Genomic DNA, 14,303 nt, shown 5'->3' with positions numbered 1-14,303 from the left:
CCTGCTGTCTTTTCCTAGTGTTCTAGTAAGAAAATGTTCACTGAACATTTGGTGACTTTAAAAATGTTGACTTTAGTGTGCTGCACAACACTATTTATACGTTTTGTCTTTTTGAAGTTTTCACTTTAGCTAACCAACTATATTATGAGCAAGCAACTTATTTGGCCATGGAACTTGCTGACTATATAACTAAGATATGATAGTGTGCCACAAACGATGCAACTGCAACTTACAGTTTAAGACAAATAAAGGTTTAGCTAAACACGCATGATTCAATACGTAAAGAGGTAAAAAAAATGTGTAGCTGCCCAAATTCCACTCCAGACAAGTGATCACTGAAACTCTGTATACTATTGCTTATTATCCAAGCGAAGAATACATATCTAGTCATAAAACGATACCAGTTCGTTATCGGTAGCAACAAGCAAATCAGCTATTAGTTAGCTTGTTTGCATTTACAAATATCCACCTGAGACACAATGCATATGTTCGTATTGCCTCAGGTAGATATTTGTAAATTTGTCGAGCTAACTACCGTAAATCCTCAAATTGTGTCCGGGATTCTATTTGAAGCCGGGCCTCGGATAATAGCCGGGGGCGTGGTTGATTCGGACAAATAAAGGCCGGCCCCCAAATACAAGCTGGGGTAATATTGCCTACCAGTAGGGCTATCAGTCCATGAGCACTAGAAGACATTGTTTCGATTTAACTCAATGAAATAAAAGAGCTCTTCTTAATATTTTATATTGTTGGTTGGTTTAATACTGTTGCCAATGAAAAGTCATTGTCCTACACCATGGGTCTCCAACACGTTGCTCTCAAGTTACCAGTCGCTTGCTGCCCCCTTCTGAGTAGCTTGCCAAAGGCTGAAGCAGTATACATTTAAACACAATTGTTGCTGCGAGGCATTCCAGCCTACAAATTAAAAAAGTAAATCAGGCAACATTAAAAATTAACTCAATTTAGGGCACTTGGTTACACAATAAGGTTTCCATGTATTTACAGCACAGTGCACATTCAATGAATGAATGAAAGCGGCTGCCTTGGCTCGCAATAAACAGACGGGTGGAAATCCCGACACTCTTTCAACTACATAAAGCTTAACAGTGAACCATCAAGTACCCCCCAGATTTCAGTGCCCATCAGTCCCAACATTTAGCAATAGAATCAAACAGTCCAAAAGTCAATTAAATCCCAAACCAAAGCGAAAATCTTTTGATAGCCTACCAGTATGCTGCTCCAAACGAAACGTATGTCTCAAAATAAAACGCACTTTAGGAAAAATCCTTAAGAATAAAATTCTACAACAGAAGCCTAATAAGAAATTTGAAAGAATTTGATTTGACTGGACTGTTGACACAAAGCAGGTTGGGCCCATGGATTCATGCTGTTGGTGCCAAATTCGGACCCTACCATCTGTATGCCTTAGCAGAAATTGAGATTCATCAGACCAGGCTACATGTTTCCAGTCTTCAACTGTCCAGTTTTGGCGAGTTTGGTGAGATTCTGTTATTGGCTGACACAAGTGGAACCCGATGTGGTCTTTTGCTGTTGTAGCCTTAAGGTTCGACGTGTTGTGCATTCTGAGATGCTTTTCTGCTCACCACAATTATACAAAGTGATTATCTGAGTTACTGTAGGCCTTTCTGTCAGCTCAAACCAGTCTGGCCATTTTCAGTTGACCTCCCCTCAACAAGGCGTTTCCATCTGCAGAACTGCTGCTCACTGGAAATCCCAGGAGATCAGCAGTTACAGAAATACTCAACCAGCACTTCTGGCACCAACAATTATGCCACGGTCAAAGTCACTGAGGTCACATTTTCCCCCATTGTGATGGTTGATGTGAACATTAACTGAAGCTCCTGACCTATATCTGCATGATGTTATGCATTGCACTGCTGCCACATGATTGGCTGATTAGATAATCGCATGAATAAGTAGGTGTACAGGTGTTCATAATGAAGTGCTCAGTGAGTGTATATTAATACATATCTTGTTTCTAATACATATCTACTTCACATTTCTTGTTTCATTTCAAATCTAATGTGCTGGACTACAGCCAAAAGAACATACAGTGGTGTGAAAAAGTGTTTGCCCCCTTCCTGATTTCTTATTTTTTTGCATGTTTGTCGCACTTAAATGTTTCAGATCATCAAACAAATTTAAATATTATTCAAAGACAACACAAGTAAACACAAAATGCAGTTTTCAAATGAAGGTTTTTATTATTAAGGGAGAAAAAAAATCCAAACCTACATGGCCCTCTGTGAAAAAGTGATTGCCCCCTAAACCTAATAAGTAGTTGGGCCACCCTTAGCAGCAACAACTGCAATCAAGCGTTTTCGATAACTTGCAATGAGTCTCTTACAGCGCTGTGGAGGAATTTTGGCCCACTCATCTTTGCAGAATTCTTGTAATTCAGCCACATTGGAGGGTTTTCGAGCATGAACCGCCTTTTTAAGGTCATGCCACAGCATCTCAATAGGATTCAGGTCAGGACTTTGACTAGGCCACTCCAAAGTCTTCATTTTGTTTTTCTTCAGCCATTCAGAGGTGGATTTGCTGGTGTGTTTTGGATCATTATCCTGCTGCAGAACCCAAGTTCGTTTCAGCTTGAGGTCACGAACAGATGGCCGGACATTCTCCTTCAGGATTTTTTGGTAGACAGCAGAATTCATGGTTCCATTGATCACAGCAAGTCTTCCAGGTCCTGAAGCAGCAAAACAGCCCCAGACCATCACACTACCACCACCATATTTTACTGTTGGTGTGGTAATGATGAGTGTAGCACTACTAGTATAACATGAGTTCATTATACCTGGTACGTTCTGTGAAAAAGGGAAAACATTAATGTGCTGCAACTTAATACAGGAAGTAGCTGCGTGTTTATATTATTACAGCTACGCAGCTGCTACCGACCTGACGAAAGCAGCACGGTGTCCTGTGTATTTTCTTAAAACACGACTTTTTCTCCACTCCTCAGGTATGCTTTCTGCCCATATCTTGAAAATGTTATCGTTTGATTGTAAGACCAAAAGGGAGAGATTTTGTTGTTACGTTTTCATTCATTGCAATGTTTAGTTTCAAGTGTAGAAGTATTGCTAGTTACGACGAACACTCTCATGCTAGCACAGAGAAAAGCGCGGTTCATTGCTATCATTGTATTAAGCACACGTTATGAAGAGAAAAGATAGCCTATGTATTGTCAGTGTAATTCTGGTAATTTTACATGTAATGATGGATTATTGGGAAACAGTTTGAATGTTTAGTGTGACATATGTTAAATGTATTCAGCATTAAATCTGTTACGTATCAAGTGATGCCTGTTCTGAATTGTTATAATGTACTGTTAATGAGTTTGATAATGAGTTGACAAAAGGACTTTGGAGAATGTATGGACTTTATTCACGTGGTGAGGACTCATACAGAATTTCTCGCATTCAGAGAAATAATGGACTGCTTAAAAAAAGGAGAGAAATGTATTTTCATTTACCTAAAGCAAATGTGATTTATTTTTGAATAGCTGCGTGTTTACATTATTACAGCTACCGACCTGACGAAAGCAGCACGGTGTCCTGTGTATTTTCTTAAAACACGACTTTTTCTCCACTCCTCAGTCTTTGGGAGTGCAACATTGGTATGATGTTCTTTTTCTGAAATGCGGCGTTACTTTTACGCCAGATGTAATGGGACACACACCTTCCAAAAAGTTCAACTTTTGTCTCGTCAGACCACAGAGTATTTTCCCAAAAGTCTTGGGGAATATCAAGATGTTTTCTGGCAAAATTGAGACGAGCCTTAATGTTCTTTTTGCTCAGCAGTGGTTTTCGTCTTGGAACTCTGCCATGCAGGCCATTTTTGCCCAGTCTCTTTCTTATGGTGGAGTCATGAACACTGACCTTAACTGAGGCAAGTGAGGCCTGCAGTTCTTTGGATGTTGTTGTGGGGTCTTTTGTGACCTCTTAGATGAGTCGTCGCTGCACTCTTGGGGTAATTTTGGTCGGCCGGCCACTCCTGGGAAGGTTCACCACTGTTCCATGTTTTCACCATTTGTGGATAATGGCTCTCACTGTGGTTCGCTGGAGTCCCAAAGCTTTAGAAATGGCTTTATAACCTTTTACAGACTGATAGATCTCAATTACTTTCTTTCTCATTTGTTCCTGAATTTCTTTAGATCTCGGCATGATGTCTAGCTTTGAGAATCATTTGGTCTACTTCACTTTGTCAGGCAGGTCCTATTTAAGTGATTTCTTGATTGAAAACAGGTGTGGCAGTAATCAGGCCTGGGTGTGGCTAGAGAAATTGAACTTAAGTTATGTTTTAACAGGGGGGCAATCACTTTTTCACACAGGGCCATGTAGGTTTGGATTAGTTTTCTCCCTTAATAATAAAAACCTTCATTTAAAAACTGCATTTTGTGTTTACTTGTGTTGTCTTTGAATAATATTTTAATTTGTTTGATGATCTGAAACATTTAAGTGTGACAAACATGCAAAAAAATAAGAAATCAGGAAGGGGGCAAACACTTTTTCACACCACTGTAAATTGTACCAACTGTCCAAGTACATATGGACTGCACTGTATTTCAAATCTTATGTACTGGACTGCAGAGCCAAGACAACACAGTCTACTTTTGCATAACTGTATGTATAGAATAAAATAAGTAATACAGGTATTGACCACTATTTTCATTCTGTAAGGTGAACATGTTCTACTTTAATAATGATTCAGTGGAATCATCCAAAATAACATTACAATAACACATTTACTTCCCCAAAAATAACAAGATTGCTTTCATTTTTAGTCATGATTCAATCTGAATCAGTATTAGGATACTTGGAGGGCCTTATTGGCCCAAAAGCCACAAAAGAGCATACATGCTCAGTCAACCTACCCTGTCAAAACAATTGAAAACATACAGGACACTGAAATAATATTTTCTAAAAACCTGAAAAGTGAACAGTGCCTTTCCATCTTTAATTAACATTGCAATGTTGCAAGAAAAAAACTATATTGAACTCTGCCTGATGCAATTCGGTTGAAAAGTATTACCTCATACTCTTCACTGAATCCTCTGTTCTGATCACAACTCATTTTATTGAAGTGGGCTTCAAAGTTTCCCATTGGAACATCTCTGGAAGCATAAAAACAATTCTGTCAGCACTCTGTGCTGAGAACCAAATAGGTTGTACATGGTTGTACAGATCAGTATTAACGTCATACATACATAAATTTCTCGTTGTCCAGTTGGGATTCCACAAAATATTTTGGCCTGAAAAAAATTATTAAACACATTGTCAGAAAACAACAATATGCACTGTGTCATGGCAAACTCATGAGAAAATGTAAATGTTTTGTGTTAAAAACTGTATGAACAATTGTACAGACATTTATTTCATTACATTTACATTATTTGATTACATTCATTTGAGGATGTTCTGAGTTTCTAGTATTGAGCACATTCTCTGGATCATGGTACCCTGTCAAATACCCTTGTTTGATTGGGGATGAAAGGCTTCAGTTTGCTTATTCTCAAAATATAATGCAAATGTAATTAATAAATACAACTTTTATAAAACAATATTGCCTGGATTAATGACATTTTTAAAACTGGCATCTATAATCGATCATATCTATGTATCTGTACCAACCTTAGCAATTCAGGCTTACGACGCAAAATGAAGACAACAAGAAAAGCCAGGAAAGCAAGTAAGAGGATTCCGATCACTGACCCTGCGATAACTCCTGAAAAGAACACAAACTGCACATTGCTGTGTGTGTTTGATCACTGATTGATTGCTCAGCTCATGTGTACTTGGCATGCTCTGCACCAAACACTGGACTAATGAAACTCAAAGCACAAGAGAGCAGTAGGGGATTACATCAAGAAAACAAGTACATATTTTGGAAGGCATTAGAACTAAGCTGTTCTAAAACATCTCACACAGCTTGAATTTACATTATAAGAAGATAATTAATTCCACCTTTTTTATTTCTTGCTCACCTCTTGGGTCAGTCTGACACTCAAAAGTGGCAGTCTCACTCTTCATGGTTTCAGAGACTGATGTCGCAGTTATATGATATGTCTGGGCTGGTTTTACATGCTTAATCACTATGTCCGTCTTTGTCCCCGTCACATTACGAGGGCTTTGTCCTGAAATCTCCACCTCCACTTGTGTCCACACACCCTGTGGTGGGTTCCAAGACAGAGAGAATGCATAGCCTCCTGACATATAGCCACAATGTAAGCCAGTCACCTGGGGAGGAACTGAGAGAAAGAACCATATTCTATAACAATGCGTGTGTGACAATGTGAAACCATCTGTCCAACAGCTAAAGCATTGCTGATCATGCAACAGAACAATGGGCCTCCTGCAATAACCACTCATACTTTAAGATTTCTTCTTAAATCTCTTAGAATGGGTGATTTAAGAGAACTTTGCACAATCCCCAATTTTCCCTTATTTAGAATTATTCCTTAGGTAGGAACAACAACTTGTCATATGAGTCATGTAAACAAAAGCCCTGTAGTGCATGTTAGTGCAGTTCACCTGGCATACCAAACTCGGATCAAACTTTCAAACTAGGTGTTGCGGATCAAATATGAATCAAGATTCAGCAACTGCATTGCTTATTTCTCACCTTAAATGTTTTCAGAAATGTATTTCAGTGGATTGTTTCAGAGAAAGAAATAACAAAGTCTATCAAAGATCTGCTATGTTATTATTTTTTTCCCAAAACTAAGGAACCTGGTCTACCCAATCCGGTATCAGTTATCCCTTGTTCTTGTCAATCCCATTAGTCTCCATCTGACGGAATTTGCCTACAGTACTGTATATACTGTATTGTAATGGAATTATTCATTTAGGACAGTTGTCTGAAGTTAGGTAAATCCAACGTGGCACATTCATATGAGTTCTTAGTTCAAAATAACATTGTTTATTTGTTCGGATCACTTTCTCACTGGTAAGTTTACTTTTAATGCATTCTACAATGTTGTGACACCATGATTACTTATATATCTCCTAACTTGTTACTGATTTGAGTGGAACTGATTTGAGTGTAAAGTCATTAGCTTACTATGACAAGTGGATAATCAATGATCAAAACATCATCTCCTTGCGGTTACCGATGTCCACTTGGCATCATAGCTGGCCAGATTGCTACTGAAATATATCCATAAATGAAACCTCTACTTGATTACCAAGTTTCAAAATGCCATGGCGTTACTGAGAAATGATGGTGTGTGCAGAAAATAAATTATGTTTTACTGTTAGTGACTGTGTGATTACATCTGCTGAGTGTAAGTGTAGGCTACTTAGGACTAGTTGTTCATTGCATTGTTGCTTATCTCCGTGTTATCACCTCTGTTATGTTTGTAATGCATAAATTAGTAGGATTTGTTGAACCAAAGTTATAATTTGGCTACGTTTGAACTGAAGTACCAACAGCAGGTACAACCCAGTCCAGAGGGCACGTAGAGGGTTGCTGCAGCAGTGAAGTTCCCCCCTTAGATCTTTGTTTTCTTCTGTTACAGGTCAACCATCCAACCTTTATATGAAACCTGATATTGACTGGGCACCAACATAATAATTTGTGGATGCCATCTCATCTAGTTTGGTGCCTGTTTTTGACCACTAAAATGAAAGGGTTGCTAACAAAGTGAAATTGTCAATAAACTTTTACTTAATTTAGTGAATCTTAGTTTAAAGGAACTATATTGTGTAATTGCACTCGATTATAAAAAAGATATATAGCGACATATAAATAAATGTGCTTATAACTGCATTCTATACATATGTTCAGTATATAAGAAGGACAATTTGACAAAAAACAAATAGAACAGATATAAAATCAGATACTCAATGTCTATGTTTTGACAATTTATGGTTAATAAATATGATGACTACATGCTACATGTATGTAATGGAGTAATGCATTGTCTGTAACAAAACAGGGACAGTCGCTTACCTAGTGTCAAAGTATGCTCACATTGTTTTAAGGATACTGAGTTTAAAAGAAAAAAGAGAGACACATTGAAGGTGCTGCCAGGATACAGGCCAGTGAAGGACACCTTGCTGTTTTCCACTCTGCCATTCACTGATGTGTTTCCATTGGTCGCATTTGCACTGGAAAACCTTCCAGTGATTTCAGCCTCAAATGATCTATTGGTGATAATCCACTCTGAACAGTGGATGGCTTCAGGGAATAAGGATTTAATTCAGGTCACTTATTGTTAATTCTTATACATATTTCATCACTGATACATGATTCAAAGAAATCAGTACAACATAAAATTACAAAAGTAGTTTTAGTTCAGATAATATGTAAAAGGACAAAAGTAACTTACTTGTGACAGCTGAGAAACTGTGACCCATGCTTTTCACTTGCTCAAACACAGTAATGAGAGTGAAGTTATACACAGTCCCCAGAGTTAGATTCATAACAGCATATGTCACTGGTCCACCTGCTGATCCAGTTATGTCATCTATTTTAGTTCCATTGCTGAATTGCAGTGTGTAATTGTATGCAGTTTCACTGGACACTGGGTTCCACTGCAGCCTTAATGTAGTCTCACTGCGCTCTTTTACAGTGACATCAATAACACTGAGAGGCCCTGAAAAAAATAACATCTGAATGAAAAGCAATGTCAGGGCAAGTGCATAGACTTTTTAAATGGCATAGGCATTTTTAATTATTTCATAATTCTACATTGACCTTTGGTTTATAATGTATAAGGGTAATATTGAGAATGAAGATCCTCACTTGTGACATTTGAGAAGTGTTGTCCAGAGCTGTTAACATGCTGAAACACAGTGAAAAGAGTGAAGCTATACTCAGTCCCAGCAGTTAGATTTCTAACAGTATATGTCACTGGTCCACCTGCTGATCCAGTTATGTCATCTATCTTAGTTCCATTGCTGTATTGCAGTGTGTAATTGTATGCAGTTTCACTGGACACTGGGTTCCACTGCAGCCTTAATGTAGTCTCACTGCGCTCTTTTACAGTGACATCATTAACATCGGAAGGTCCTGAAAAACATGGGAACAATATAAATACAATGAAATACATGGAGACTGTCTATAACACATTTCCATTGTTTTACAAGGCAGGTTCACAGAAGATCATTCATTCATTCATTCATTCATTATCCTCACCCGCTTAGCCTGAACAGGGTCGCAGGGGGGCTGGAGCCTATCCCAGCATACATTGGGCGAAAGGCAGGAATACACCCTGGACAGGTCGCCAGTCCATCGCAGGGCACACACACCATTCACTCACACACTCATACCTACGGGCAATTTAGACTCTCCAATCAGCCTAACCTGCATGTCTTTGGACTGTGGGAGGAAACCGGAGTACCCAGAGGAAACCCACGCACACACGGGGAGAACATGCTAATTCCACACAGAGAGGCCCCGACCAACGGGGATTCAAACCCAGGACCTCCATGCTGTGAGGGGGCAGTGCTACCCACTGCACCATCCGTGCCGCCCCGGTTCACAGAAGATCAGATCAAAACTATTTTTGTATGGAAATACCAAAATTCAGTTCACATAATACCTAAAGATAGAACATAAGGTATATGGAGACTCACTTGTGGGAGCTGAAAAATTATGTCCAGAGCTGTTAACATGCTGAAACACAGTGAAAAGAGTGAAGCTATACTCAGTCCCAGCAGTTAGATTTCTAACAGTATATGTCAGTGGTCCACCTGCTGATCCAGTTATGTCATCTATTTTAGTTCCATTGCTGTATTGCAGTGTGTAATTGTATGCAGTTTCACTGGACACTGGGTTCCACTGTAGCCTTAATGTAGTCTCACTGCACTCTTTTACAGTGACATCATTAACATCGGAAGGTCCTGAAAAACATAGGAACAATATAAATACAATGAAATACATGGAGACTGTCTATACCACATTTCCATTGTTTTACAAGGCAGGTTCACAGAAGATCATTCATTCATTCATTCATTCATTCATTCATTATCCTCACCCGCTTATCCTGAACAGGGTCGCAGGGGGGCTGGGGGGGCTGGAGCCTATCCCAGCATACATTGGGCGAAAGGCAGGAATACACCCTGGACAGGTCGCCAGTCCATCGCAGGGCGCACACACCATTCACTCACACACTCATACCTACGGGCAATTTAGACTCTCCAATCAGCCTAACCTGCATGTCTTTGGACTGTGGGAGGAAACCGGAGTACCCAGAGGAAACCCACGCCCACACGGGGAGAACATGCAAATTCCACACAGAGAGGCCCCGACCAACAGGGATTCGAACCCAGGACCTCCTTGCTGTGAGGCGGCAGTGCTGCCCACTGCACCATCCGTGCCGCCCCGGTTCACAGAAGATCAGATCAAAACTATTTTTATATGGAAATACCAAAATTCAGTTCACATAATACCTAAAGAAAGAACATAAGGTACATGGAGACTCACTTGTGGTAGCTGAAAAATTATGTCCAGAGCTGTCAACATGCTGAAGCACAGTGAAAAGAGTGAAGCTATACTCAGTCCCAGCAATTAGATTTCTAACAGTATATGTCACTGGTCCACCTGCTGATCCAGTTATGTCATCTATCTTAGTTCCATTGCTGTATTGCAGTGTATAATTGTATGCAGTTTCACTGGGCACTGGGTTCCACTGCAGCCTTAATGTAGTCTCACTGCGCTCTTTTACAGTGACATCATTAACATCAGGAGGTCCTGAAAAACACAGAGTCAATACAGACATCCATCAGCTTTTCCAAGCTTGTCCCTCACTGATACTTTCAAATGTATTGCTTGTCATTTCTTTTGCCAAAATAATAAAACCATAAAAGAACTACAGTGCCATGAAAAAGACCCATCCTGATTTTGTCTATTAGTGCATAATATTTGTCACACTGAATGGTTTCAGATCTTTGGGCAAAATGTAATCAGATTAATGTAATCACATAAAACACTTTTTAAAAAAAGAAATAATTTAATTTATTTGAAAAAAAGGTATGAAATGCCCATATCACTCTTTCATACAGTAATTGCCCCCTCTGCAGTGGCTTCCACCTTGCTCCTGTCCCTTTAATCCCATTTTTGGCAATGGGTCATGAACACTTAACTTAGCTGTGCCAAGAGAGGTCTGCAGTTCCTTGGATGTTCTTCTGGGATCTTAACCAAGGTTTGCATATATTGGGGGCTGAGCCAAAGTAATTTGGAAGGGACATTCCATGTATTTTATTGTACAATGACGCATTCTTTAATTGTCAATGCTTTGAAGTGTATATTATTATATGTAGGCCTATACCTGTTTTATTTCTAAATGTTTAAATGTGCTGCAGAAAAAATCAAAGCATGATTGACTTGTATCAACCTATAGCATTTAATCAACCACAACACATGATGGACAGTCTGCTCAAACACATCACTCCAACTGACCTAAATAAACAACAGACTAGACCTACAGAATTCTGCACATTAGCAAAGAATATTGGTGTCTTTAAATGGTCAAATTCATTTAAATATGTCACAGAGTATGACTTACAAGAAAAGTAATCGCATGAATGTAACACTTTTTTGCACATGCTTTTTTGAATGTTTTGCAAATTTCAAACAACTCAGGCTATAGTTGTATTCGCTGTTCTGAAATGTAAGATATGGATGTAAGAATGGTTACATTGTTAAGAGAAGTCAGAATCGAGGAACTCCTGTCGATGTACTTCACTAATCACAGCAATAATAATAAGAAGAATAATAATAATAAATTATATGTGCATATAATTTTTCTTATATGCACATATATACTTATATACTCAGTGAGCACTTTATTTATTAGGTATTTATTAGACTGATTTGTTTTTTTGCACCATTTTTTGCAAACTCTTGAGACTAGTGTGTGTGAAAATCCCAGGAGATCAGCAGTTTCTGAGATACTCAAACCACCCTGTCTGTCACCAACAATCATTCCACGGTCAAAGTCACAGACATTGTAACAGCAATATTAACATAAAAATATTGATAGAAATAGAAAACGCTTGCACTGGTTATTGGACTCCAAGAAATCTAGGATTAATGAACATATTTAACAAATAATAAGATATAACAAGAGGGATGTTATTTTATATTGCATATATTTAACATTACTGAATACACTTATAATGTGCCTGCTAAATGTATCCCTTATGAATTTATAATCTTATAAACTTTATTATTAAATCTATTTTAATCCATGATTGAAACAGTTGATTAACATGAATAAATTACAAAAATGACAGAACAAATCAGACGTATACTTTCAAATTAAATGCACTTGTTGGGGAAGGATATTCAGTGACTGCCAGCGCCACATGTAGACAAGGCGCTGGAGTTATTGTAAGTATAGTCCGATTACAATACAAAGACTATAACCATTTGCTTAATCAATGCAGGATGTGATCAGACAGTGTCAGCAAGAACGGTCCATCGACAACTACATAGAGAGGAATATCAGGAGGAGGAATCAAGCATTCAGGCCTGTACATCACATCATGCACTTGCCCTCGTGTTGAGAATATGGTGAATGATGACTCATCTGACCATATTACTTTTTTCCACATCTCTGTAGACTAGTGCCTTTGGTTTTGCCCCATGTGTGCATTCGTCTTAGTAATGATGGATTTATGCACTGCAACCATACCTACAATGAGGGGGTTTGGTGGCAGTGTTTTCCTGCCATGGTTTGGGTCCACTTGGGATTTGCGTGATTTCTCCTGTTGACTTGTACTACAGAAATTGTCTCAATTGAATTATTGCTCATAAAGAGGCCCATTGATGCTATACTGTACTGTATATTTGGGTTGGCTTTTGGGTTCTATCCATTACGCTGAAGAAGCCATAAGCTGTTATTTTGTCAATGTCTGAATGCATTAACTGGCATCCCACCTCTCCCGGAAACTCTGGGAGTCTCCCAGAATTTATTGCATGCTCCCTGATCCCAGCATACCGTGCAGCAATCTCCCCCATGAGATTCTTCAAAAATGAATATATACGGATACCAAAACTCCTAACACTAAGGCCGTGAAATATTTTGGATAAGAGCGTCTGCCAAATGCCAATAATGTAATGTAATGTAACTAACCCAGTCTCTGGACCGAGGGGAATAAAGGTGAGATTGCTGTTGTGATTGTGATTCTAACAAAATAACAAGTTCCAAAACACTACAGTAGACTACAAGTAGATTTATTTAAAACATTTAATTAAACACTATCCTCCAACAAATAGAAAAAAGCATTGGTTACAGATATTGCAACAGTGTACTTACGTGGTAACCTGGTTGTTGGTGTAGCAGTTGAGGAGGTTGCAATTGTTTCAGTAGTTGATTGGCACTAGAAGGCAAGAAGAGTGTCATTCTCAAGGCTGAAGGAATAACCTCAGGTCCGAATCTCCCCTCTCTTTTAGATCATGTGCAAAATGACAAAAATGGAACAGTAACCCCAATATACAGTTCCCTCCAAAAGTATTTGAACAGCAAGGCCAATTTCTTTGTTTCTTTGTTTCTTTCTTTTGTTTTGCATGATACCGTTCCTCCCATTAGTTTGGACGCATTTCTCCATAAGTTGGCACACAGAATGTTTTCTTAAACTTCTGAATTCACCCTGCTCATGAGGTACATCATCAATAAAGATTAGTGAGCCCACTCCAGAAGCAGCCATGCAAGCCGAAGCAATGACACTTCCTCCAACATGCTTCACAGATGAGCTCGTATGCTTTGGATCATGACATGTGCATATGCAGTTCTAAGTTGTTTTACAAATCTAGATAAAAATACCAGGAAATAAAATATGAAATTTGGATCTGTGAACTCATGTACATCTTTTGACCAGAAAATCAATTGTCTTCATTGTATAGCAAAAACAAAGGAATTGACCATGCTGTTCCAGTACATTTGGAGGGGACTGTATAAGCATTATTTCAATTTGACAGGATTAGGATTAATTATTGTGGTGGGCACTAAAGTCAGTTTGTTCAATGATATTGTGGTGGGCCTGGCATCTGTTTATTTATACAGTGGGGTCCAAAAATCTGAGACCACATTGAAAATGGGTTTTCATGTAATCCTGGAAATAAACAGACTTTTTAGGATTTTGAAAAAACAAATGAAAGTTACTTCAAAGCTTTGCAAGAACTACTTGAAAACCAAAGAAGTGCTGGACAATCCACAGGTTGGTTCTTTATGACATCTCAGAACAACTCGAACGGCTGGCATAGGTTGACTCACCCCAGGCCCTACCCACCCCTTGAAATGGCCCGGCACTCCACCCTTCCACACTCCACAGCTT

At 38.8% G+C, this 14,303-nt stretch overlaps 1 protein-coding gene across 1 annotated transcript in view; it reads right to left on the bottom strand.

Annotated features, from left to right (window-relative positions):
- Positions 1–14,303, bottom strand: part of LOC133122262 (receptor-type tyrosine-protein phosphatase H-like) — a 56,139-nt gene that overhangs the window by 29,827 nt on the left and 12,009 nt on the right. Inside the window, exons 2-11 of the mRNA XM_061232140.1 lie at positions 13,286–13,349; positions 10,450–10,716; positions 9,600–9,866; positions 8,767–9,033; positions 8,351–8,617; positions 7,972–8,199; positions 6,005–6,268; positions 5,652–5,745; positions 5,228–5,272; positions 5,053–5,134 (exon numbers count right to left, since the gene is read on the bottom strand). Of these exons, the coding sequence (XP_061088124.1) occupies positions 5,053–5,134; positions 5,228–5,272; positions 5,652–5,745; positions 6,005–6,268; positions 7,972–8,199; positions 8,351–8,617; positions 8,767–9,033; positions 9,600–9,866; positions 10,450–10,716; positions 13,286–13,349 (1,845 nt within the window). The remainder of the gene's footprint in view (positions 1–5,052; positions 5,135–5,227; positions 5,273–5,651; positions 5,746–6,004; positions 6,269–7,971; positions 8,200–8,350; positions 8,618–8,766; positions 9,034–9,599; positions 9,867–10,449; positions 10,717–13,285; positions 13,350–14,303) is intronic.

Source organism: Conger conger, chromosome 2, assembly GCF_963514075.1.
Source record: "Conger conger chromosome 2, fConCon1.1, whole genome shotgun sequence".
NCBI classification, from domain to species: Eukaryota; Metazoa; Chordata; class Actinopteri; order Anguilliformes; family Congridae; genus Conger; species Conger conger.
Note: the sequence above shows the minus strand (reverse complement) of the source record. Positions and strands in the feature narration are given on the sequence as shown.